This window comes from Leptosomus discolor, chromosome 9, assembly GCF_034619465.1.
Source record: "Leptosomus discolor isolate bLepDis1 chromosome 9, bLepDis1.hap2, whole genome shotgun sequence".
NCBI classification, from domain to species: domain Eukaryota; kingdom Metazoa; phylum Chordata; class Aves; order Leptosomiformes; family Leptosomidae; genus Leptosomus; species Leptosomus discolor.
In genome coordinates this window covers 16,071,840-16,095,436 of record NC_141399.1, presented here as the reverse complement: position 1 = coordinate 16,095,436, position 23,597 = coordinate 16,071,840, and the positions used below count along the sequence as shown (strand labels likewise).

Below are 23,597 nucleotides of genomic sequence, written 5' to 3'. Positions count from 1 at the left end.
AGAAGGCACTTTAAAGTAAATTCTTACCTAATTTTACACCCGCTACAGTGCCAGTCATCGCAGTGTATATGGTATGTAAATTAGAACAGAGTTATGCTATTAGTTGTTGACATTTGGCACCATTTTGAGCTGCCTTTTCTGTATAACTGTACTAACTAGAAGCCTTCCGCTGTTCCTTTAATAAATTGTATGTCAGCTGTTTGTGGACATTTTGCTCACTGATGCTACATGTATTATCTACTAAGAAAAATTACTAGCTCTATTAAAACTTTCATGGCTTCAATTTATTTTTTTTTTATGATTTAAAGGAATACTAAAAAATAACAGTGTATTTTCTTGGGATAACAGAGGGGGTTTGTGGCACTGTATTTTTTGAAAATTGCTAGTTGAGCCTTTTGTTCTCCTTATCTCTCCATGGGTAATTCACTGCACCAGTCTTTGAGGTAAAGTTAATATAATAGGGTCCATTTGATATTCCTCCTTTCACTTTAACCCATAATATTGGGCAGAAACCTGCTCCCATATAGTGCTCCATGGGTCCCTGCCACCCCCCAAACTATCCTCCCACTTTAAATGACACCATAATCCAAAAGACTCTGTCACTTCAAATTTATGCAACCCATGCTGCTTTCACTGTACTGAGGATTTTTCTTATGATTTTGAGGGAGAACAGGTCTGCCTTGCTAGCTTCCCACCCTATCTCCCTTTAACCTCTCAAATCTCTTTCCCTAGTTTCAAGTTTCATTACATATGCTTTGACCGGCTCTACTTGTTGCCTGTTTTAGACTTTTGCATTCCAGTTATTAAATTCACTTGGGAATAAAAGCTTGATGTGCTATAAATTTGCTTTTCTTTTACAAGAAACAGAATATAGTTCTTTGGAAGTTAATCTGTTGTCCCCATTTGTCTGATAACCTTTGGGCCGTTTTTTTCTTTAAGAAAGTGAGTGAAAACATATTTCAGTGTTCTTGTAATAAAGTATCTAAGAAACCAAAGTGTAGGGGTTTACTGTATTTTAACAGATTCCTACAGGCAAGGAACTCTGAGACATGACATTTATAAATTTTTAGACAAAGGACAACTTATTTAACCAAAACACAATGTTGAGTTCTCTTTTAAACCTTTTTTTTTTTCTTTTACAGTGGGAAAATGTATTTCTTTTCTCCTTAAGTGTGTTACTCTTCATAATCCTCCATAAAACTTGAAAATGTCAGTCATTTAGATAATTGAAAACATATAATAAACTTAAGACTTATATAGTTGTTAAATTAACTACCAAGTACATTTAAAGACAAAAAATTTATAGCAAAAATGTTTTATTCCCAAGCCTTTTTTGCTTCTAATTATGCACTAAGAAAATAAAAAAAGATTTTACAGTTAGTGAGGTTAAAATATTCTCTTCTGTTTAGTCTTTCATCTTGAGTTTTGAGAAGATGAACTACCATGTTTATCATACTTATTTTGACCTTAACCTTTTTTTAATGAAAGAGACTTAAAATGTCCCAGCTGGCATGTCTCCCACTGTTGTGGAAAAAAAAAAAAAAAAGAAGAAAGAAAACTTTGAGTAGTTCTTCCTGTGCAGTAGTCCTGGCAGGATGAATAAGACCTAATGATGTATTAGGCAGAGAGTCAGCAATACTGTGATTTGGAGATGGCATTTGACAGATGTCTTGTCCCAGTTTGTATCAAACCTATGAAGAAACAGTGTAGAGAAAAAAAAGTCAGAAATTATATTAATAAGTATACAAAAGCATTAAAATATGCTTCTTTTTCACCTTTGTTGTTTTGCATCAATAAATACAAGCCCAGCAATCATAATAGCATCTCTTCAACTTTTAATACAGGGTAGTTTGGCTTAGCACAAGGCATATGTACCAGACTGTTAAGTTTGAACTAGGACAGTCCCTGAGATTTTAGTGGAATTTACAAAATGTGTACCAGCTGGAGATCTGATTTAAGGAGCCCTATATAAACATCTATACCTCACCTATAAAAGCACAATTAAATTACAGGTGAGAATTGGTTCTCAGAATATATTCTCATACTCGTATCAAAAGGGCATTGTATAAGTCAGCAGATTCTACTTTGGTGCAAAAGCATTGCAATTGAGATTCTTTTTCTTTTTTAATCAGTATATGATTATATTTTCATAAGTCTGTCTAGCATCAAATGTAGAGGAGATGAGGTATATTTATCTTACAGTCTATATTTGATGTCTATATTGAATATTGTCCAAGAGAGTGCCTCTGAAAGGAGAACACCTTGCTCCAGATAGCTTCCAGACAGATGTGGGAATCAGCGTAAGGCTGTCCAGATTACAGTAGTATTTAGTCAGAACCCAGTGCCTTGGGTTCTATTCTTGTGAAGAGCATTCCGTTCTGTCACTTGGAACTTGAATTATATGCTTTTACTTTTTGGCAGTTGCTGCAATTATAGAAGTGTAAATAACACTTTCTGCTTTGAAACAATGGAATAATCAAGCAGACATACACTGTAGCCTATGAATAAGGTTTAGAAGAACAAGGTTTTGGAACTCCTTATAGGAATACTTCACCTAAAAGATGTTAGGAGCTACCCACACTGGCTGTGTATAAAACCTGCATCTTGCTGATTATGTTCTATGCTGAAATAGAATTTTACTGGGTAAAAAGTACTGTTCTCATCGTAGTACTTGAAAGAATGTTCTTCCTGACTCCATTAAAATTATTCATGCTTTATAGTGAATATGATGGCTAATTAGTGCTGTAGAACATTTTTGAAAGCCATTCTTACATCTTGGTAAATCTGTGACCTCGTGCATTGATGTAGCATGCTGATGTAACACGGACTTTATTCAATGTGTTCAGAATCCCTGGTAGTTCCTTTGGATTATTTGTGGTGTCAGTATTTCAGCTGTGTAGCTCTAATAGCTTTTCTGACTCTTTGGTCAAAGCCTAAATGTGGGGAAAAGTTGTAATGTTTTCTTTTAATACGACTTAAATCCTTTAATTTATATGGCATGCTTCAAGTTATGTCCAGTCATGTCAGTGACATGGAAGGAGCCATGACTTCTGTCAGTCTTGTGGCATTAGCCTGCTAAGCCTATTTTAACCTGATACACTACTGTAACAGAGGGCCAAATAGTTCTGAGTAGCAGAGAGATTCAAGACTTTTACCTTAGTTTATTATTGTTAGTAAATACAATAACAAGTTGATGCAGTGAAATTGGCAAATTTGTTCTTTATGGATGATCTGAAATAATTACAAGTTAATATTCCAGAAACTGTTATATTCCATTACAAAGGTATCAGGTAGCATTATTTTTTAATCCAGTGTCTTCCAAATAAGAAATAAATAAATAAATGAGATATCTAACAAGTATTTACTTGAAAGCTGTCAATGTCCTGGTAACATCAAACACCTTTTCTCAAAGAGTATTAAAATGTATGGCATTAGATGTTCATTGTCTTATAAGTAGATAACCTAATTCATTTTTTTGTGATGCTATTGCGTAAGGGGTAGATAATGGTAAAATGATGTTTAAAAACACGAGTATGGTGGCATTATGTAACAGTCACTTTTCAACACAGTTACAGTGTTTCAATTTGCAAATTTTACATACTAAAGAAAAAAGAATCAGTCTAGCAAGCTGCAAACTTTTAAAGACTTTAAATCTGCCAAATTAGAGCGACTTATTTTTGCCTGACATATTTTCAGCTTAGAACCACATAGGGCCTGCCAAACTTGTTTCTTTTCATTACCTGTTCTATGTCTGCCTCGAAGTTTAGATTTTAGAAAATGGAAAAAAGCTGTTTGTGAAATCACAAGGCTCTTGAGCTCTTAGTTTCCTCTTAGTATCAACGTTTATTTATTTAGGTTTGGGCTGGGTTTCAAAAGATTGAAATTGGAAACAGAGAAGGTGACTCTGAATACCATTTATCTGTATGTAAGTGAACATTCAATGTACATTTAATTTAAAAAATTGCTGTTTCCTACAAGAGGGAGATATTTTTCACATTGTTAAAACATTTTTAGAGGTCACTAGGTGGTCATGTCACCAGCAGGGAGTTTTTGTTTGGCAGGCTGCATTAGCAGTTAGTAACAAATGCCTCCCATGATTCTGTGTTCAAAAGGAGTTGCTTTGCAAGTAACAAATACTTACAACCTGAGAACTGAAGTATAAAAAGTAGTGACAGGGGAAAATGTTTGGAAATGTAAAACAGCATCTTTAGTGGCCAAATTGGAGTGTTTAGGGAATTGAAGATTACAGATCTGCTTTATACTTGAGCTTGGAGTTTACAGAAGCAATAATATTTTCACTACTGCAGTTGTGAGTCTCATCATTTCTAGTTAGTAAAGAACTGTAAATTTGCAGCTTACAGAAGTATTTTGTTTGGGATGTATTTAACATTTTCAATACAATTGTCATCAAGTCTTTCATACTCCTTTTAATTTTTGTTTCCTGATGTGGTATTTGCATATTTTATGAATGCCTATAAATATTCTGACTTAATTTTCCACAGATTTTACATGTTTTGAAAAGTAAGAAGGAATAAAACTGAGTAACACCAAATATGTACAAAAAGTTTGGCCCAGTCTACACTGTGAGAGAACAAAAGCCAGGTTTGAGAGATTCTTTGTAATATCTGAACATGTTGTCTTTGTTGATTGAGATATGGTGTGTAAACATTTGCTACTGAGAGTACAATGGAAATACTAGTATTTGGAAAGTAAAAGCACTGTGAGTTGGACTGAAAATATCAGTTCGTTATATATCTATAAAATTAATTTATAAACAGATGTTATTAGTGGCTGGAACAGTGATTTCTTCCTTTAACAATACTGTTCACCTTTCCTGATGAATGTAATACAGAAATTCTGGTTATTCCAGTGTATAATTTAGGCCTGTATCATCCCACCATGCAAAAGAAAATGGGGAAGGGCTCTAGAAGAAGGGAATACTCATGGTGATGCTAACCTGAAGCAACTGCTTGACTTTCTTTCTTAGGACTGCATTGATTCACATCTAATCTCTGACCCTGACACCTATCCTGTTCCATTGCCAAAATCTCCACAATCCCTAGGCTTTATGCAGTCAGATGCCCTTGATAGGATGGCTATATTTTTCACTTAAACTGACCATGTCCAGAGCGAGGCCTTCTTTGTAGTAGAGTGTCAGTTGTTGGGCACATAGCATGTCCAGTTGTGTTTTTTATGAGGTATACCTTCTGTGGAGAGTCTGCAAGGGATGGACAAAGCCAGAACCATGAATTAGACAGTCTTTTGCTTTGGCATCTCAAAATATTTGTTTTCTTAAAACAGAGCTTAGCACTTCTCAAACGGAGCCTCTTCTTGATGGACAGTGCTGAAAATATGAGAACCAAGATTACCTCTGAACTATGGCAGGATGAGATCTGTGTATAATCCCATCAACTCACCTTTATACTTAACTTCCACAGGAAGGAAACTCCAGAATATAACATAGAAGAGAGCTGCTGTGCCCTCTGATCCTGTGACCTTGTAAAAACCAGGCCTCCAATCTGGATGAGCTGAAGAATAATGCGCGCCAGCTGTGCAGTCTAGATGTAGCATTGGGAACCAAGAGCCTGACAAAAAAAGGCGCTTGGAAAGGCACATTAGTCCAATTAATACCACATGGTGACCTTATAAGGACTAGAGTCCTTGGGGTCCCTTTTCGGAATTAGACCTGGACCAAATCTAGCAGCTGGATTTTGTTTACACTAGAGGGTTACTGTGGTTTACTTAGCTATGCTATTGCTTGTCTGTATTGAATAGGAAAAGACCAGGCCTGGAATTCTCAATATCTCTATTTTATTATACTCAAAAGACACATTCTGATAATTTTTCTGGGGATTCCTGGCAGGAGCAATATGAAACTTAATCTTTACCTCAAGCTATTCTGTACTAGATTAGCTCATGTATTACAATGGTTAGGGCTAGAGAAGATACAGAAGACTCTTATCTCAAGTCTATGGGCCAGTGGTATATCAAGCAAGGAGCAAAGGACTTCTGTTTCTCATGTGTGTTTTACCTGGTTGCTCTAAAGCCTGCCAGCAAGCTCTCTTATTTTCTGTATTATTATGGACATTCTGCTAAGTCAGGAGATGTTGACCTTGTCTGACTCCCTGAGAGGTATGGTTATGTTTATCTTCATTATTGTGGGTTATAATAATGCAATATTGACTTTGTGCTGGGTAATGGGACAGTCTATGACTAATGAGATTTAATTGAAATATTTTCTTGAGTAGGGTTTCCTAAAAGTGATATAAACTGATTGGAATAAGCAATATTTACCTGGTCCAAGAGTTCCACAGCCTTTTGTAGGGTTCTCACCATTTTAGTTTCTGTGCAAAAGGGATCTGTGGGATATTTTGAATGTTTTTTGAAAAATTCATTTTTATTTAATCATTAGACTAAAGAAATTACTGCTTTTTTTTTTTAAGAACATGTAGGTTCATATTGTCACATGTACAGTATGAAATAATTTGTAATTTGGTGGGTTTGTATTTGTATTTTAAAGAACAGAGCTTGAGTAGTTCATCTTGAAGATAACTAAAAATTGATCTATGAGATGGTAAATATTGGTAAATGCTATTTGTTCTTTTAGTAGCTAACATACCCCTGCTTCTCTCCTGTCCTGTAGCAGCTGAGTTTTCACTGCTGGAATAAATTACCTTATGGTGATTAGTGTTAGGTCCATCTGTAGGAAATGAAGGCCATAGCTTTTTAACTAGAAAATTTTATCAACATCTTTAACAAGTCACCAGTGAGGCGCAGTAGTCATTGTCAGTAATCATTTCTTTGCTGACTTGGAAAAAGTCATAGTCACTGAGATTGTATTCTGTTACTTCAAAAACTAAGGCCTCTCTCAACCATACAAACATATGCTTGGGTCTTTTGAGGAATTCAAGCTGTTTCCTGAAAGAAGGCGGGGGCACAGTTGGGGTTCTATCCATCTCTCAACTCAGAGAATTGATCATTTTTAGGTATATCTTTGAACTTTGGGAACTGTTTTCAGCTGATACTGCTGGTGCTCTGATTCGTTCAGTTGACTGTAGTACAATTACCTGATGTTTAGTTACCGGATAATAACAGAAACCTAATGATGAGGCACTGCACAGAATAAACTGCACAGATAAACTCTGCCAGGTAGGTTTTTAAGTTTGTCCAGTTTGTCCATCAATTGTCTGTGTATCGGCTGGCTGGAACTGGAGATGCTGGGGTGCATGGGGCAAAGATTTCAGGCTAGCCAGCTTCCTGGCTTAGTGACAATGCTGGCCCAGCTGTGGGATGCAGAAGAGCTGTTGGTCTGAGGTTAAGTAGAAGTGGCAGCAGTACCCACTAAGAAGGCAGGCAGGTGTCAACAGCCCAGGGTTGTGAATGGGAAGAATGTCAAGGTGGATCACTCAATAGGGCAATAGTCCTTAAAAGGTTTGCAGCTGCAAAGAAAGTTGGCAGCTAGTGACATAGATTACATTCAGATGGAAAGACTTCAGAAATTGCTATCCATTCAGCATTCCAGGTCCAACAAAAATTCACTGGCTAACAGCATAGGACTTGATTATAACCAGTAATAGTTATTTACCTATTGAAAAAACTGAGGAAATACCTAGTAGCAGTTCCTCCTTTTATTATAATACGCATATGTCTTATACACTGTACTGACTGCAGAGTAGAACAAATAATTTTCTTTGTTATATGAGTGTCTGAGAAAGTTAGTTCTTAGAAAACAAGAAATTATTTATTTTGGAGATACTGTCAACATATGTGAAATTATGTTCTTGTACACTACACTGATTTACTTTTCACTTAGGTAGTCAGAACTGATATGTTAAGTACCTTGTTTTTCAGCTCTCTTGCTTCAAGCTAGTCTGCTTGCTGTAAATGTGAACTGAATATGTCAGCCTTTATAAACATCATATGCATTCTATTCCTCCCAAACAATTGTAGCTGTTAGTAATTGTTCATTATGAAGTAACTTCCGCTAATGTTCAGAAGCATGGAAGTAATTTGGGCAGAAATATACTTTGTTCTTTTGTACTTAAATAATATGACTCTGCCTTAAGGATAAGCTTAAGACAACCTTAACTGTGGAATCATGAGCAGTATTCACAGAGTATAGTTTTAAAATGAGCAGAACCACCAAACCAATTATGTCTTTGCCAGGTTTTTAATACTTGAATGTAGTTTTTAATGTTTTAAATATTATATTTATTAGATTTTTACATAGTGTTTCCTACTTTTAAAAATATATCAGTTCTTTATTAACCAAAACATTGGTTTGTGTTGTTAAAACAAAGGTTTCTGTAATGAATACAATAATAGCCTATATATGTTTCTCTGTTTGGAAGAATTAAGCCAGCCATAGATAAATTTTCTTAGCACCTGATATTGACCTGAATTTTTGGTTTTGTTTAATCTTCTGTTCCAGAAAGCATAACATTGCATTCTCTCTTTCAGCATCTTTTTGGCAACTTTTTGTATTATTTTTTTATTTGGGGAAATATTGTTCTAGCTGGCTAACATGGTTCTCATATGTTTGAAAATAATTTCTGGAATACTGTAAATCTTTATTGTATTTTGAGAGTGTGAATTTTCATTTGTCTTGGACAGCACATTCAAGAGCATAGCTACTTGCAGAAAACAGTTTTATTCGTTAGTTCCATTTTGCACAACAGGAAAAAATCCTACACCTGCTTTTGTATCTAGACTTTGATTTGGTTAGTTCTGGCTTCTTTGAACTGCTGAGGCACTATTATTTCCTACCACCTGTACAGAATCTCTGCTTCTAGCAGAAATTAATGGCTGTCATTTCATTTCTCATAGCAATGGCACTTAATTCTATTTGCATTCCTCCTTCTAGTGGCAGCTCATCTTAAAATAGATTGTATTATTTGTATGAGTCACAAGGCCACCCGGATAGCAATTTGAGAGTATTTTCCATAGCAACTACTTCTTAGGCTCTTTTTGTCACGATTCTTTCCAGATGTTCAGTTGATTCAGGTAATATTCAATATCCTGCTAAGAAACATCTTATTTTTCTGCTTTCTTGAATTCTAGAACTCATCCAAGGTTATAGTAAGTGTACAATTTTGTACATAGTTAAAAAAGTAATCAAATCAACCATGGAAATGCAGAAGCCCCAGAAAGTGTATTCTGTTTGATTTTAAGCAAACTCTTTGTTTGAATTGGCTGGTTATTATTTTTCCAAAAGCACTATTGTTTTTTGTTACAATTATAGCCCATGACTTAGGTTTAGGAAGTAATTTATAGTTTTTGACTGTACCATAGCTACTGTAGACATTTAGTGATCTTTATTAATTTAAATATTCTTGCAAGCATACCTCTTGTAGGACTACACCTATGAATTTACTCTCTGAACTCCCTGAGTACTTTCCAATTTTCAGTGTTGAAAACTGTATTACTTTTGTTTTTGTTTGCGGTTTGGTTTTGGGATTTGTTTTTTTTTAACTTGCGTTTAAATTTAGTAGGATAGTTTGTCATCACTTTTGAATGTCAGATTTGAAAAAGGTTTGCATTCTGCACAATGCTTCTATGCTATACTTTTGTTTTTCTACCGTAATGTTCTTTTAAACTATAAAATCTATGCCTCTGTTAAAATTCAAGTGTACAATAGTATCTTCACATCCTCTTTGTCAAAAAGTGTCACCCATCCTGATCAAAGCATCAGGGTTTCCCCTAATAATCCCTTTTGATTTTGATTCTTTCAATCCCTTCTGATTGTGTTTCTTTAAATGAATAATTTATCCTTTGCTGCTTATGTTGCTCTTGTAATGTCTAGTACAGGTTTAAGTATTGGCAGCCAAGTACTAATTCTTCAGTAGTTTTTGTTGACTTCTTAAAGAGTTCTTAAATTTTACTAAGACCACAAACATCACTTTACCTAGTGTTCTGCAACAGATCTGTATATTTTTCTGAGATACAGACATCAAAACTTTGCAAAGTAACATCTAGGTAGTATTTTGAAGTTGCATTTTTGAAAGTATTTTGATTTTTTATTATTGATGGCTTTTCAGATTACTGCCCTATGTTTTCTAAAACCCTGCCTTAAAAATAGACTTCGCACACTGGACTAAACGTATTTTGTAATTACAAAAGTAATTTATATCCTTCCAATTAATGAAATGCTGTGAGGAGAGGAGCTCTCAGGCCTTGCAAATCTTGCAGATACAATTACGTGTGAGGGAAACATTGCTAATTCCTGTGGTTTTCCATAAGATAAGAGCAGAAAGAGTGAGAAGAAAAATGCTACGTTCTTTATTAGGAAGAAAAGATTTGAAAATGTATACAAGGCCATTATACACAGTCCTGTTACTCCATTGTCGCCTTGAAGATTACAGCAGTGCATTCATTGCTGACATATATGTGTCTGACGTGAGTAAACTCAGCTGAGTGCCATCTGGGTTCATCTCAGATCCTATGGTTGATAAAGACATGACTGAATGGCTACACATGAAAGTCTAATGTTGTGTGACGGGGCCACAGCTTGGTCATAGTTTTGACATGAATCTTTCTTTCTTTTTTTTTTTTTCCCGCCCCTAAGCATTCCTCAGAGATGAGAGAAAGGCTAGGAATATCTCATCAGAAATGAAAAGATCTATATATAACTCCCCCCCTGCAGACATGCCCCTTTTCCAGTTAACTCAGTGACTTTTGAATGGCAGAACACTATTCAGTTCCCACTGGTTCCTCAGAAGTGTTGTCCGTCCCCTGCCACCCTGCTTGTAATCTGGGTGTCTGTGCAAGCTGCTGACCTCCAGCTCACTGCTGTGACATCTTTCCGTGTCCCAACTTGCAAGCTTGGTAGCTTCTTCAGAAAAGGTCTTAATATCCACTTTCCCCACGAAGATTCACCTCAGTCAGTTATTTTGAACATGTACTTGAGAATACCCAACTACTTTATGACATACTCCTAGCTGATATCTACAGAAGGGAGTGATCTAACTGTGGAAAGAGCTGATAGTTAAAACACTGACAAGGAAGGAGAAGCAGTTTGGTTGATCTACTCAACTAATAGTAAGTTCCATATATATTTTTTTATTTATTTCTAGTTCACTGATTTTAATAATGCAAAAAGTATCATCAAACAACTCTTCAGTGGTCCTATGGGTTAAGTCATTTTATAATCAATTTTTGTAGTAAAATTTGAACTAACTCGATCTTAGCTCAAAGGCAGACTCTTTCTTTGCCCTCAGTACAAGCTCTTCAGTTTTAGAAGTTTTCCTAAAGACTGTAAGAAATAGTATTCAAATCAACAGGGAACTTCATGGTTTAGTCCTGTTAGTCGAGTATGATATGTAAGAAGTTAATGTTTATCAAGACTAAACATGCTACAATTTGTTGGGGAACTGTCTTCAAATATCCAACTACTGTTATTTCTATTGTGATGACTCCTTATTGCCACTCAGACATCTATCTTGCTGGGCACTATACCTTCTCTCTCATACAGTTCAGTGATACACACCTTATGCCTCTTCCATCTACTTTGAGAAAGTCAGTACGAACTGTCTTCGTTGTGAGTCAATGTGTATTGTCTCAGAGCTCTAAGACTGTACATATGCCTTTTTTTTAAAATGCTTCCTTAGTCTGAAACAAATTTTGAAACAGTTAACCCACCAAAGAAGATCAATGAACAAACTTCTTTATGCAAAGTTGAATCATATGATGGTCTTCATGCTCCTGGCAATGCTTGTGAATAGCTCCATTAGTGGGGAAGTCATATAATTAAATAACATAATGTGGTATCCTATCTCATTCCCAGTCCTTTGAGATACTAATTAGAGAAATGTTTGTGTGCTGTTGTCTAATTCCCTCTCTCTTTCCTTATAAAATATCTGGTGCCTGCTCTAGGCTTTCATTGTCTTTCTATTTTATCGTTATTATTTTCATATACTGTATTTTGGGCATGCAGTATTTTATTAAAAATTAAGGTATTTTTCTCGCTGAGGTAAAATGATGGAGGCAGGATTTGAATAAATGTTCTCTGACAAAATGCCTTTAGGCACTTAGGTCTTTAGACATCCCACACCTAAAGGAATGGTGGCCTGTTAGTTTGAGAATAAATATCTTAATTGTCTTCTTTACTCAGATGCTTAACTACTTTTTGTTGTTGTTGTTAACACCAATAATTGTGGTGTTAATAGCTGGTTTTCTGTTGGTTGATCATAAATGCATATCCAATGGTTCCTAATATAATGAAATCCTCAGAAACAATATGTCTGGAGCAGTATGTTTAAGTTTACTCTGTACCTAGCAAGACCTTAATAACTAGGCAAATTTAACAAAAACATTGTAGTTTTAAAAAACAAAAAATGTTCAGTAGTAATAATTTGTACAATTTCTTATATCAAATTAAATTATGTAACAGGTTTAACACAGACTCATAGTGTAGCAATAAAGAATGGACATTGTCATGTTAACAATGGAAATGATGATTCTGACTTCAGATCAAATTAGAATAATTAAAATATTAAAACTCTTAGCCTGTTTGGGGTGTGTGTATGTGTGTGTTCAAAATTCTAAGGAGTTTCTTAGTTTAAAGCTAACATACAGAATCGTACTCTGACACATATTTGCGGCTAGTGGAAATTATGTGACCCTGTTTTACATAATCTCTGTCTGACATCCTATTTATTAAGTGAACATTTAAACTGTGCCCTCAGATCAGTTATCAAATATGAATTATGCATTACCAAGACAGTGCATTTTGTTAATTGTACGTATTCAGACAATTTTTTTTTCTTGAAATTACATTATAGTGTAAAGCTCAAGGCATAAATTCTAATACATATTCTCATTGATTTCTATATGTTTTTTCAAAATGGAGCTAATTATTCCCTCCGATAGACTTTAAAGTTCAATGTGATCTACATTGGATTTTATGAGTTTTGTTACATGTGTTATTCAAAGTGCAGGGCAGCTGTTTGCAACTTTATGGAAATTAGAGAGAGGACTTTAAGTTACTGCTTTCAAAATCAGTCCAATCTTTTGGAAAGGAAGGAAACAGATGTTAATATCTTTTTATTTGTGTTATCTGTTTGCCAAAAGGATAATTTTTTGATCAGCATTTATTAAAAGTTGAAAGAAATCCCACTAATTTTTTAGCATAACCGTCTACTTTGTAACAAGTGGCCATTTGGAATATGTTGTCAATTCAAAATTAAGAAGAGAATACAATTAACAAAAGTTTATGTCTTTTTAATATGTTGTCTTTGCATCTCAGTTTAGTATGTCTTTGACTCAAATATTTTGAATTCTCTGCAAATTCATTAAAACAGCAGTAACTCTTAATAGTAACTTTTTTCCAAGCTTAAACATTTATTTGGCACTTCAAAAACATTACCAAGAACTATATTATAGAGATCAAACCATTCATCCTGTAAAGTACTTTTATCTTTGTCTTCTATAAACACAAAAAGTGGTGTTGAAGGATGAGGAGGCTGACAGTGACAGATCACCTATAGTTGTGTTTTCCTGTTTAACTTAGATGGACCCTGTGCAGTGCTATGTTCTGCTGTAACACAATACCATGCATTCAGATACCATTGTTCTTGTTCTCAGCAGTCCCCATTTCTGCACCACATTGTGATATGGCATAAAACAGGCAGAACTATTTTAGCCAAGTGTTGGATGCATTCCTATAGACAATCATACAAAGCCAAATGAACAATAGAAGTAAATTCTAGTAAGAAGCTGCAACACCCAGAAATGTCATCTTTTAACTTCTTCAGCTGTGTTTTGCAGCACTCTGAATTCTTTTTTCCTCTGCATTTCTCATACAGTCTGAAGCTTGCTATATTTACTCATGTGTGAGCAGTGCTGCCCATTTGAATGAAAAGATAATGCAGTGGTTATTGAAGCATGATCTATGAAACTGTGATGTAATTGCTTTCACAGATGATTATGTCTTTTCTGAGGGGGTCTGTTTTACTTATCTGTCATTTCTAAAACATAAATCATGGAGACATCAGAAGTGCAATGTTATAGGGCTTGAAAAAGTTCAGAGAATTCAAAGGGCAGTTGAGTGCCTGCTTTTTACTTGAAAATGAGCCCCAAAAGATGGGCATGAAGTTCCTCTTTGCCTTTTAAAATTTCTCTCTGAACTTCTACCTTTATACTGGATGATTTTTCTTTACTTAAAAAAGACCTATATGCACATTCCAAATTGCTGTTAAGGTGGAATAAAAGGAATAATTTGAAATTGTCAATCTAAAGACAATACAGCTACTGTTACTGGGGAATGTAAGGAGAAGTGTGGTTATGTGAATAATAAAACATAGGGAAGAAGCACTGAACTGTGGCTCTGGGGAGGTAAACTGGAGGAAAGGGACAAATAGATAAGAAAGCTGCTTTTCCAAGAAGCTCCTCTGTGATTATTCAGAATCAGGTCCTCACTTTTCCTTCTTCCCATTTACTCTGAAATTTCACATTAGGTACAGCTGCTTCTTCCCATTTCTCCTTGCTTCTAACATGATGAAGATATACATCTAATACAGGTGTAATATAGACACTATTTGTTGTCTGTCTCACACAGTGTAATGTTTGATATTTCCTTCTCACACTTGCTTCCAGCAGAAGGCTTGATCAGATGATAAATTCAAGGTTTGTTATTCAGATAATATGAGGAAAGCTGCTTGGTAGGTTGGACTGGTGGACTGGGGTGTGTAAGAGCAGAGCCCCCCGTCTTTCTGTCCCATGGTTAATGGAGTAGTCCTCTCTCCTTCTTGGTGTGTTTGGGCTGTGGAGCATCAGTAGTTCTCTGTGCTTGCTGTAAGGGCACCAGGCTGACCTGAAGTGCTATTTCATGCTGGTTTTTTCCTCTGAAAGTATTTCAAAAGGGATTGTTCTTTGAAAACAGTGCAAAATAATTGTTCATTTAAAAGAAGTAAGCATATGTAAAGCATAATTAGTCATGTAATTGGAGAGACAAATTTTCTGTCAGCCTCAGACGTACAATTTTAGGATAATAATCTAAAATCAATAGTGACTGAATTTACATGTCTGTGCCGCACAACTAGCTTAGACTTACACTTCTGTTGTTGAATATACAGATTCTTAATTTCATGCTTGTGATCAGTATGTCTTGTTTTTAAAGAAAAAGCTTTAAAATACCAATAATATTCTGAAGTTTATTTTCTAAGATGCATGCACATCCATAATGGATTAACAGCATGTTTTAACAAACCATTTATTTGCTTTAGGAGTGACAGAGAGAAGCTGTTTCAAACAGGATCTCTCATCACTGTCTATCTCTAGTCACCTCCTACTGAACTTAAGGTTGAATACTGGAGGTCATGAGGCAAAGAAAACAATAATTAAAGGGAAAAAGTTGATTGAGATGGGTTTTTTTTTCTCCTTTAGTACTACTAGCAAGTAAGAAGCTGGTTGAGTACCGTAGATCATTAGTTCAAACATTTCTGACTTGGTTTAAATTTAATGGTGACTTTTAAAGTTGTATTTCTGTATTTTGTGGAGAACGGCTTAAGTAGTAAAGACAGTAAAAGTTCTTGTTAGATCTTGATTTTATAAATAATCTTGGAATTCTGTTAGATTACAATTGGACTGTTTCTAAGAACTCACCCCACCTCCCAAAAAGTTGTCCTGAGTTCTTTTATTAAAGCTCAGAAAATTATTCTTAGACTAAAAGAGTTTGGGAGTAAAGCAGAAGTGTTTACAGAGTTCACTTCTAAATTGACTGTGATAAGTGGCAATGCAATGTATTATGATTAGAGGTTTCTCGGAGACTCTTTAAGAAGGTTAACTGCAAGGCAGCTCTCAAAAGAAAGCATTTATCTTAGTGGTCATCCTTCAGTGTTTTATACTACTGAGATTTTTTTGTGGGTGGTTAGAACCATTTTTTGTGTTTTATTAGCTGTATCTTGAATACCTCCTACAAGCTGAATGACAGTTTAGGGTTATTAAATCTGTTCTTAGTACATTTTTTTATCCATAGTTAATCTTGACTAAATATATATTAGCGAACAACCCTTTTTTTCTCAGTTGTTGCCCATATTTGTTAAAGAAATTATTCCACTTGACATTTGTTTAGGCTGCAGTTTGATAAAATACTGTGTACAATATACTTTTTCAGTTTGGCATTCAACAGAGTCTTTCATGGATTTATTTCTTCTTGCATTATCTTATCTTCCCTTCTAGTATGCTAAGGCTTCCTTTTCATATTAAGTAATTTTTTTCACTCCAAGACAGATGCTTTCACAAACGTATACTCTATGTCCTTATTGCTAGAGATCTGTAAGATTGTGTTTTTCAGCTATTAAGTTACATTTATAATTGAGTTGCTTTCGTATCATCTGCTTTCTGTTACCCTACGTATGGTATTTTTTTTTAATTCAAATTGTTCTTTAACACTACTTCCGGTGACTTTACTGAAAGATTTATATGATTTTATACTTTTTCTGTGTTTAAAAGCCATGTCTATTATCAGGTTAATGGTTGATAGATCCTCCAAGGAAAGGCATCTCCATATTTCATTATCACTGGGGAATGGCCTGTGCAGTATGAAGTCATTCTTATCTGTAACTGGTGTCATAGAAATTTTCACAGAAAATTGTATTGTTCTTTCTTACTATAGATGTAGAAACTTACATGTGAAAAAAGGTCTTTTCTTCCAGTCATTGGAAGGCTAGCAAGCATGCGATGGAAGCAGATAAAACATGACGTTAACTCCGAGGACTGCTGTCTTAAATGAGACACAGAATAAATAAGCTTTAAAACATAGAATTATTGAATAATTTGGTTGCTGGTAAGGTCATGTCTTGGGACAAGATCAGCTATACACAGGTCTTTTCTAACAGATGTTTGCCTAAATTGTTCAAAAAGACTTCCACTTGCAGTGACCCAACAATTTCTTCTAGTACTCAGTTGCTATTCATACTCACTTGCCACTATCATTAGACTTTGGCTAGATACTAGGAGTCAAAACCCACAACTTTTTCTCCCGCAATTTATGCGCATTACTTCTTGTTCTGTGTGCCATGGATATGGAAAACAATGTTCTATTTCAATTTGTTCTATTTCAGTTTCTCATTATCTCATTGCCACTCATAGAATATTTATCGTAGCTTTTTCCAGTGGTTTCTTGTCAGTTATTTATCTGACTGCTTTTGTTGCTTTCCGCTGAAAAGTCTCAACATTTTTCTTGGAGAATCATATTTAAACAGGATTCAGTATTTCAGCTAAGATCTTCCTGAAGTCACATGGATCGAAACAATCCCTTCTGTCTTGCAATCTATTTCTGTTTATACTTCACAGTGTGATGTTTGCCTTGTTCACATTAATATGGAATTCCCCCTTAGTTTTCTAGACAGTTTCTATGGTTTGTCAAGAAATTTTTATTCCTGTCTTCATGGCACTTGAAGATCCTCCCAGTCTCAAGTCTCATTGAAATGTTATAAGTAGATCTTCTAGTTCATCATCCGTGTAGTCAATGAAAACATTAAACAGAGTGGAATCCTGAATAGTTTTGGGTGGAATACCACTTGCAGAAATAAATTAATTCCTGGCCATTGAAAAGGGACTGTTCCTTTTGTCTTTTCTTTTATATTTGAATATGAAGTGATAAGTGTACTAAGACATTTGTGCATGTTTCTTGGGACTTCTCACTGGTATCATTAGTACCTTATGCCCTGATCTTGCAGCTGCAAGTGTGCTCATCAAGACGCTTATGTTCACTGTCTTTATGTTAAGAAGACTAGCTTGAGGTAATAGATGGATTGCTGTTGAGTAGAATGCAGTCAGACTTTGCTTGGGGAGGAGACGTTTCGTTTCATGAATTTTGTTTTTCCAGGGAAAAGTTCTACCTGTCCTCTTTGTAATGAGCAACCATATTATAGTGCCGGATATATAGAATAGGAATCCTAGGAATTATTTTGTGTACGTCAAAGGAAAATGTACAGAATAATTAGCAATGTGGATCAAATGCTGTTAAATTTAACGTGTATTTTGTTAATCTGTGAGTTTACCTAATTTTACCGTGTACAGTTAGAGTGATTTTTCTTGGTGTTAAAAATACTATTCTGTTATTTTTATAACAGATTAGTTTGCCAAAAAAGAGAGGAAAAACTGCTAATAGCAAAAAGGATTACTCTTTATAAATATTACTGTTAAAGAATGTCATTTAATTCAGTGCTCTAATAAATTATTTTAAAATGTATTTTATTACCATCATTTATTAAACAATAAGGAGACATTTTGGCTGCAAATAGTGATAACATCTCTATAGAACGGTATTTGGATGGTAATTTTTTTTTCTGACACAGTAGATAATTAGGAATTATAAATTATGCTTACACTCTTAAGCATGTTAGCTGGAGAGTATATCAGACTGTATGTTGTTCTTGGTGCCAGTTCAGGTCTTGATTTTCAAAAATTCTTCATGGGAACACATGGTAAGTTTCGGTTTAGATGAAGACCTTGCCACCTGTTTACATTTTAAATTAAGTTTACTTCATGTTTGTAAGAAAGAAAGTCATTATTGTCAACTCTTTTGCTGGCATCCTAGCCTTGTTCCTAGTGGTCAGATAATCTCATTTCAAATGTTTGTTTCCTGCAAAAATGGTGATAACTAATTTTTTGTCAGGGTCGGCAGGTAGCTAAAATAAATTGCCTCTGTTCATCAGATATGGTTCTTCCATAGGAAACTTGAAGTATGTTGACAGGGTAGCACAGCAACTTTCAGATGTTGGTAAACCAGTGTGTGATATGTAATAAATGAGATATGATAATGTAGAGCTCCGGGTCTGTCCCCACAGGATGCTTCGTAAATGCTTGAATCTCTTCACTTACAATGCCCCACAAGCACGGGCAAGGTATTTTTCAACCTCTATCTCCCAGGGACTTAGGGGAGGAACTGTAACTCTGGTAGTATGCAAGGCCATGCAGAAGTAAAGGACGCTTCAGTTTCTTCAGATGCTCTGTCACAACCTGCATCTTTATTTGGTACTCTGTAATATAATAATAAAAATGGTTAGGTCTCTTCCCTCTGTGTTGAAGTAGTTAATTAATAAGGATGTAAGCAACCAACATGTATCGTTTGGTAGAATATACAGTCCTGCCTTTGCTGAACTCTTGTTAACCCGGATGCCTGGTTAAATGCCACTAGATTATATATTTGAAGTTATTACTGTTCACATTATCCGTGATAATAGACACAGATAATATGCCGACATACTCCAGGAGTATGTCTGTGCAGACAGGTGCAGACAGATGCAAGCTTCCTCTGCCCACACTCTGAGCAGGCTGTATGTGAGCCAGTTTTGTCTGGAAGCCATCAGCATGTTGTGTGGCACTATGCCCAAGCTAAAACACAATGTCTTTTAGATAAATGAGGTTTTACAGCTTCTGAATTGAAGCTGACTCACATTCGGGTGGTTTCAAGAGTACTGGCAGTGTGAGTTTGCATCCAGCTGCCCATCTGCCTAGATGTATTCATCATTCCACATTGCTGTGGAAGGACTTCAGTAGAAACCCCCATCCTTGTATTCTTGTGCAGTTGTCTCTCAACATTTGTAGGTTTAAGGCCTCCCAACTCCACTTACATTTACTATAAAGATAAGAATTAAGAAGTATATTGACAATAATTGGGGGGGCAGTTCAACTTTGTATATGTGCTGTGGGTTTGATTCAAATCTTGGAGCATTTCAGTGAAGCCCATATGGAGTTATATGACAGCAGCTGTTTCATATGACTGTGAACCATTATTTCCTGGAAGCGTTGGAATTAAGTGTTTGGTTATGTATTTTCCCAAGATAGAAGAAGTTGTGTACTGAATAGAATTATCCTGTGAGCAACAAGACAATAGAGAAAAAAGATTTTGTTAGCTTTCCCTTGCAAAAACATTCTCATAACTTCTGGTTGACTTTGATAATCCCTCAACACCAGCAGCTGAGAAAAAGCATACTAGGGTCTGCAAAATCTTGTGGGTTTGGGGCTGCAGAGTCCAGAGTGCAGATTTTTCAAAGTGTGTTGACTGGTTCTCCTCTCCTGTGGGAGGTTTTACCTCATCTGCTACTTTAAAGTGGGGCTAGGGAGTGTTGCACAGTTGAACATTTATAACCACAAGAACATGTGATCATGTTGGCTGGTAATACAAAAAGGATGGATGTGAGTGAATCCCATTATCAGATGTTGAAATGATGTCAAATTATTCAGTAGTTCTGACTCTTCTTCCTCACTAGTCAGCTTTGTATTTTCACTGACAATTTTGAGGCAGTGAAATAATCTAAACTTTAGAGGGGAAGTAAAATTTCAGTGTAACTTCACGTAGTTTCCAAGTCAATTTAAAACTTTTATTCCATTTGTGGATTTTTACAAGGGGTAATATATGTTACACATAATTAAATAACATTATATATCATTAGAAACCTCATGGACAGCAAGTATTTTCCATGAGATCTTCTATTGGATGAGCAGACGTATTGGGTCTGGCTGGAATGGAGTTAACTTACATAATTTAAGAATTAATCTAAATATGTTTAAAAATTTTGGAATTTCTGAGATATAGATTTCTTTACCTGTTTTCATTCTGAGTGTGTTGGGTTAGTGATGGTTATGTCAATATTTTTCTCCAGATATTAAATAAGTATATCTTTAGATTGATAAATATGGTATAAATAGATTTATATTTTGATCTTTACCAGGACTAACTACTTTACAGCAATGTTTACCATGAATTAAAAATTAGGATTTAATCCCACTGGTGTTAATTGCAGACAGGGCAAATCTTTGTCCTACATATCCTGAAAACTAGAAGAACATTGTGAAACCTTTTTTAAAATAATGCTCAAAATAGCAACAAAGTTGTTGCTTGATGCAAGTTAAAAATTGGAAAATGTTCCTTGAGGAAAATGACTGGAACATTGTCAAAACTTCTGACTAACCTTTCTTTGTAGTTTTAGTACAGTCTTCTATCAGGTAACCGTAGAGGAACTAACCTAGTCTTACTCAATTTAGAAAAATATTTTATGTAATAATGCAATATGCTATTTCTTTGGCTTTAAAGTCACAGAATACCTGTTGCTAACACTTTCTGTCGGAAAGCTTATGTTATCGCCCCCGAAAAAACCCTCCACCTTCTGTGGTTAGGACACATTTCTAAACCAGAAAAGTACAGACCTGTATGTAAAAGGTACTGTGGAGAAAAAGCTGAAATTGTGTTATGTTCTTCTTGCTGTTTGAGCCACATGCTCAGAAGAGGGCATATTTACATTTTATATGGTGCATAAATTCTCTGCTTTCTGCAAGATGGGAGGAGTTGTTGAATACAGTAGCAAATCAGATTTCTTCTATTTCAGTGCATTAAGAATTTTAGATTTTAAGGAAAATGTTATGGAATTGAGATTGTATTTGAGCACAACACGTGAAAATACTGACAGTCTTTTACAAATTACTACACGGCAAGTTATATGCATTATTATGAGGTTTATAGAAAACAATATACCCATATCTAATTTCAAATTAGCATTATGGATGTGTGACCCTCTGATACATTTTTTTTCTTCAATACCTGTTATTTAAGATAATGAATAGCTTTCATTTAAATTAATAATGTTGGAGACTTAAGGCATTCTTTTTTAAACATCATTTAACTGTGATTAGAATGAAGAAGACAGAATAATAAATGAGACTATTTAAGTGTATGAATAAAATACGACTGTTTATCTAAATTGATCCATGTCTCATAACTTTGAGAGTAAAATAAATGGGTTGTTTTTCTTTGACTCCATCAGAAATATTGTCCTTATAAATATTTACATTAATACATTAGGAACTTTGAAATAAAAGTGAAATAGCTTTCTTGACAATGTTGCTGGCAAGCAAAGGACTGAGAATTCCAAACTTCCAGCTCACCTTGACTGTATGAAGTTCATGAGCTGTATTCTTACATTTGTTAGCCGTTGGAGCCTAAGGTAAATTTATGACTTATTTATCCATGTTTATTTTTTAATGATTGATCTTATATAGTTCTTGGAAAAGGTATAGGCCTTAACATATACTGTTCTAAAAGCTATTAAGTATTATGTGCTATTTCTTAACTGGTAAGTCATGGTCTGTCATTGAATGAGTTGCACAAGATGAATGTAGTTCTTTTATTGTGGAAAATGGTGACAGATTATGGCCTTACCAACGTGAGCATTTTAGAGTATAAGAAATAATAAGATACTGCAAGATCTGTGCTTCCAACTGCAAGTTGTAAAAATCCCCTTTGTCATATATTCTTACAAACTGTTTACAATGTACCCCTGCAAGCTTCTATGTATTTCTATATGTTTCTGAGTGCTATAAATTTCTGTTTGCTCTGTGGAGATTGAGGGGTTGAGATTCCAAAGGAAAAGATTCCCCATGAACAATTAGATCAAGGAACTTCTTTTCTAGACTTTATATTATACTTCTAGAATTATAGTTTTGTGGTGACACGATGAATAATAATAAATCTGCAGGAAAACATTTAAGTAAATGTGAGGAAGATATCCAGAAATTTCTGTACTGAGATCTCTAGGGTTCCAAATTAAGAGGATAATATAAAAATCTGTTTTATCTGTATCACTTTGCTTTTTATTGTTCAATCTGTATGATTTGAATAATTCACAAGAGATTTAGATAAGATATTCTGTAATTCAGGAAAGTTCAGGAATTTAAAAAAGAAATACCAAAGATTTTTAAAAGCAAGACATTTCACAGAAATATTTTTACATATCGTGTTGTAGTAAAATGGACTGAGATAAATGTTTTATGAAATAGTTAAATAATGAAAAATGTATAAAGATAAATTCTTTTGGCTAATCAGTTTATTTCTTTATTTGATTAGACTTGACAATGTTTGCTATTTAAACAATGTTCAGAAGGTAGTTGATTGTTCTCCTAGTGGTTAAAAGAAGCACTTGATGTAGTACGATGTAGTAGTATACGTTCTGTTTTAATGAGACTGTAACAGTTTTTATTTTATTTTATCAGACAGGAAGCGTTGCTTGCTGCAATTAGTGAAAAAGATGCAAACATTGCGTTGCTTGAACTATCTGCTTCAAAGAAAAAGAAGACTCAAGAGGAAGTGATGGCTCTTAAACGAGAGAAGGACAGATTAGTACATCAGTTAAAACAGCAGGTGGGGAGACATTCATTTTCATACTTTCATGGCAACAGAAACTTGGCATTATTTTCACGTGTACTATTTTATTCTAACCTCATATTGAAAGTCTTCAAGACAGGTCTGACATGTGACAGCAGTTACAAAAGGTAGGAGGTGTCCAATGTAAGTGTTTATTGCTTCTCTATGGTTGTTAAGTACTTAGCTGCATGTTTACTTGGCTCATATTATATGCAGCCAATACACTTTCTGTTTCCCTCCTCATATAGCTTCCAACCTTCTCCATTCTGTGAGACAGAGGAGAGCAGATGTTCCTTGCCATAAAGCAGTATCTATCCATTCTGTTGCCTCTAAGCGTCTTCTGTTCAGTAATTTGCTTATCTGTTGTAAAATAATTGTGTTTTCAGAAGGTTTCAGGCTTTCTGAGAGGTTATCTGGAAATCATGATTATCCTTAAAATCTCAAATGAGTAAAA

At 34.9% G+C, this 23,597-nt stretch overlaps 1 protein-coding gene across 1 annotated transcript in view; it reads left to right on the top strand.

Moving 5' to 3' along the window:
• The window catches only part of ERC2 (ELKS/RAB6-interacting/CAST family member 2), a 409,803-nt gene that overhangs the window by 333,407 nt on the left and 52,799 nt on the right, over positions 1–23,597 (top strand). The window contains exon 17 of the mRNA XM_086470650.1: positions 22,993–23,140. Coding sequence (XP_086326776.1) covers positions 22,993–23,140 — 148 coding nt within the window. The remainder of the gene's footprint in view (positions 1–22,992; positions 23,141–23,597) is intronic.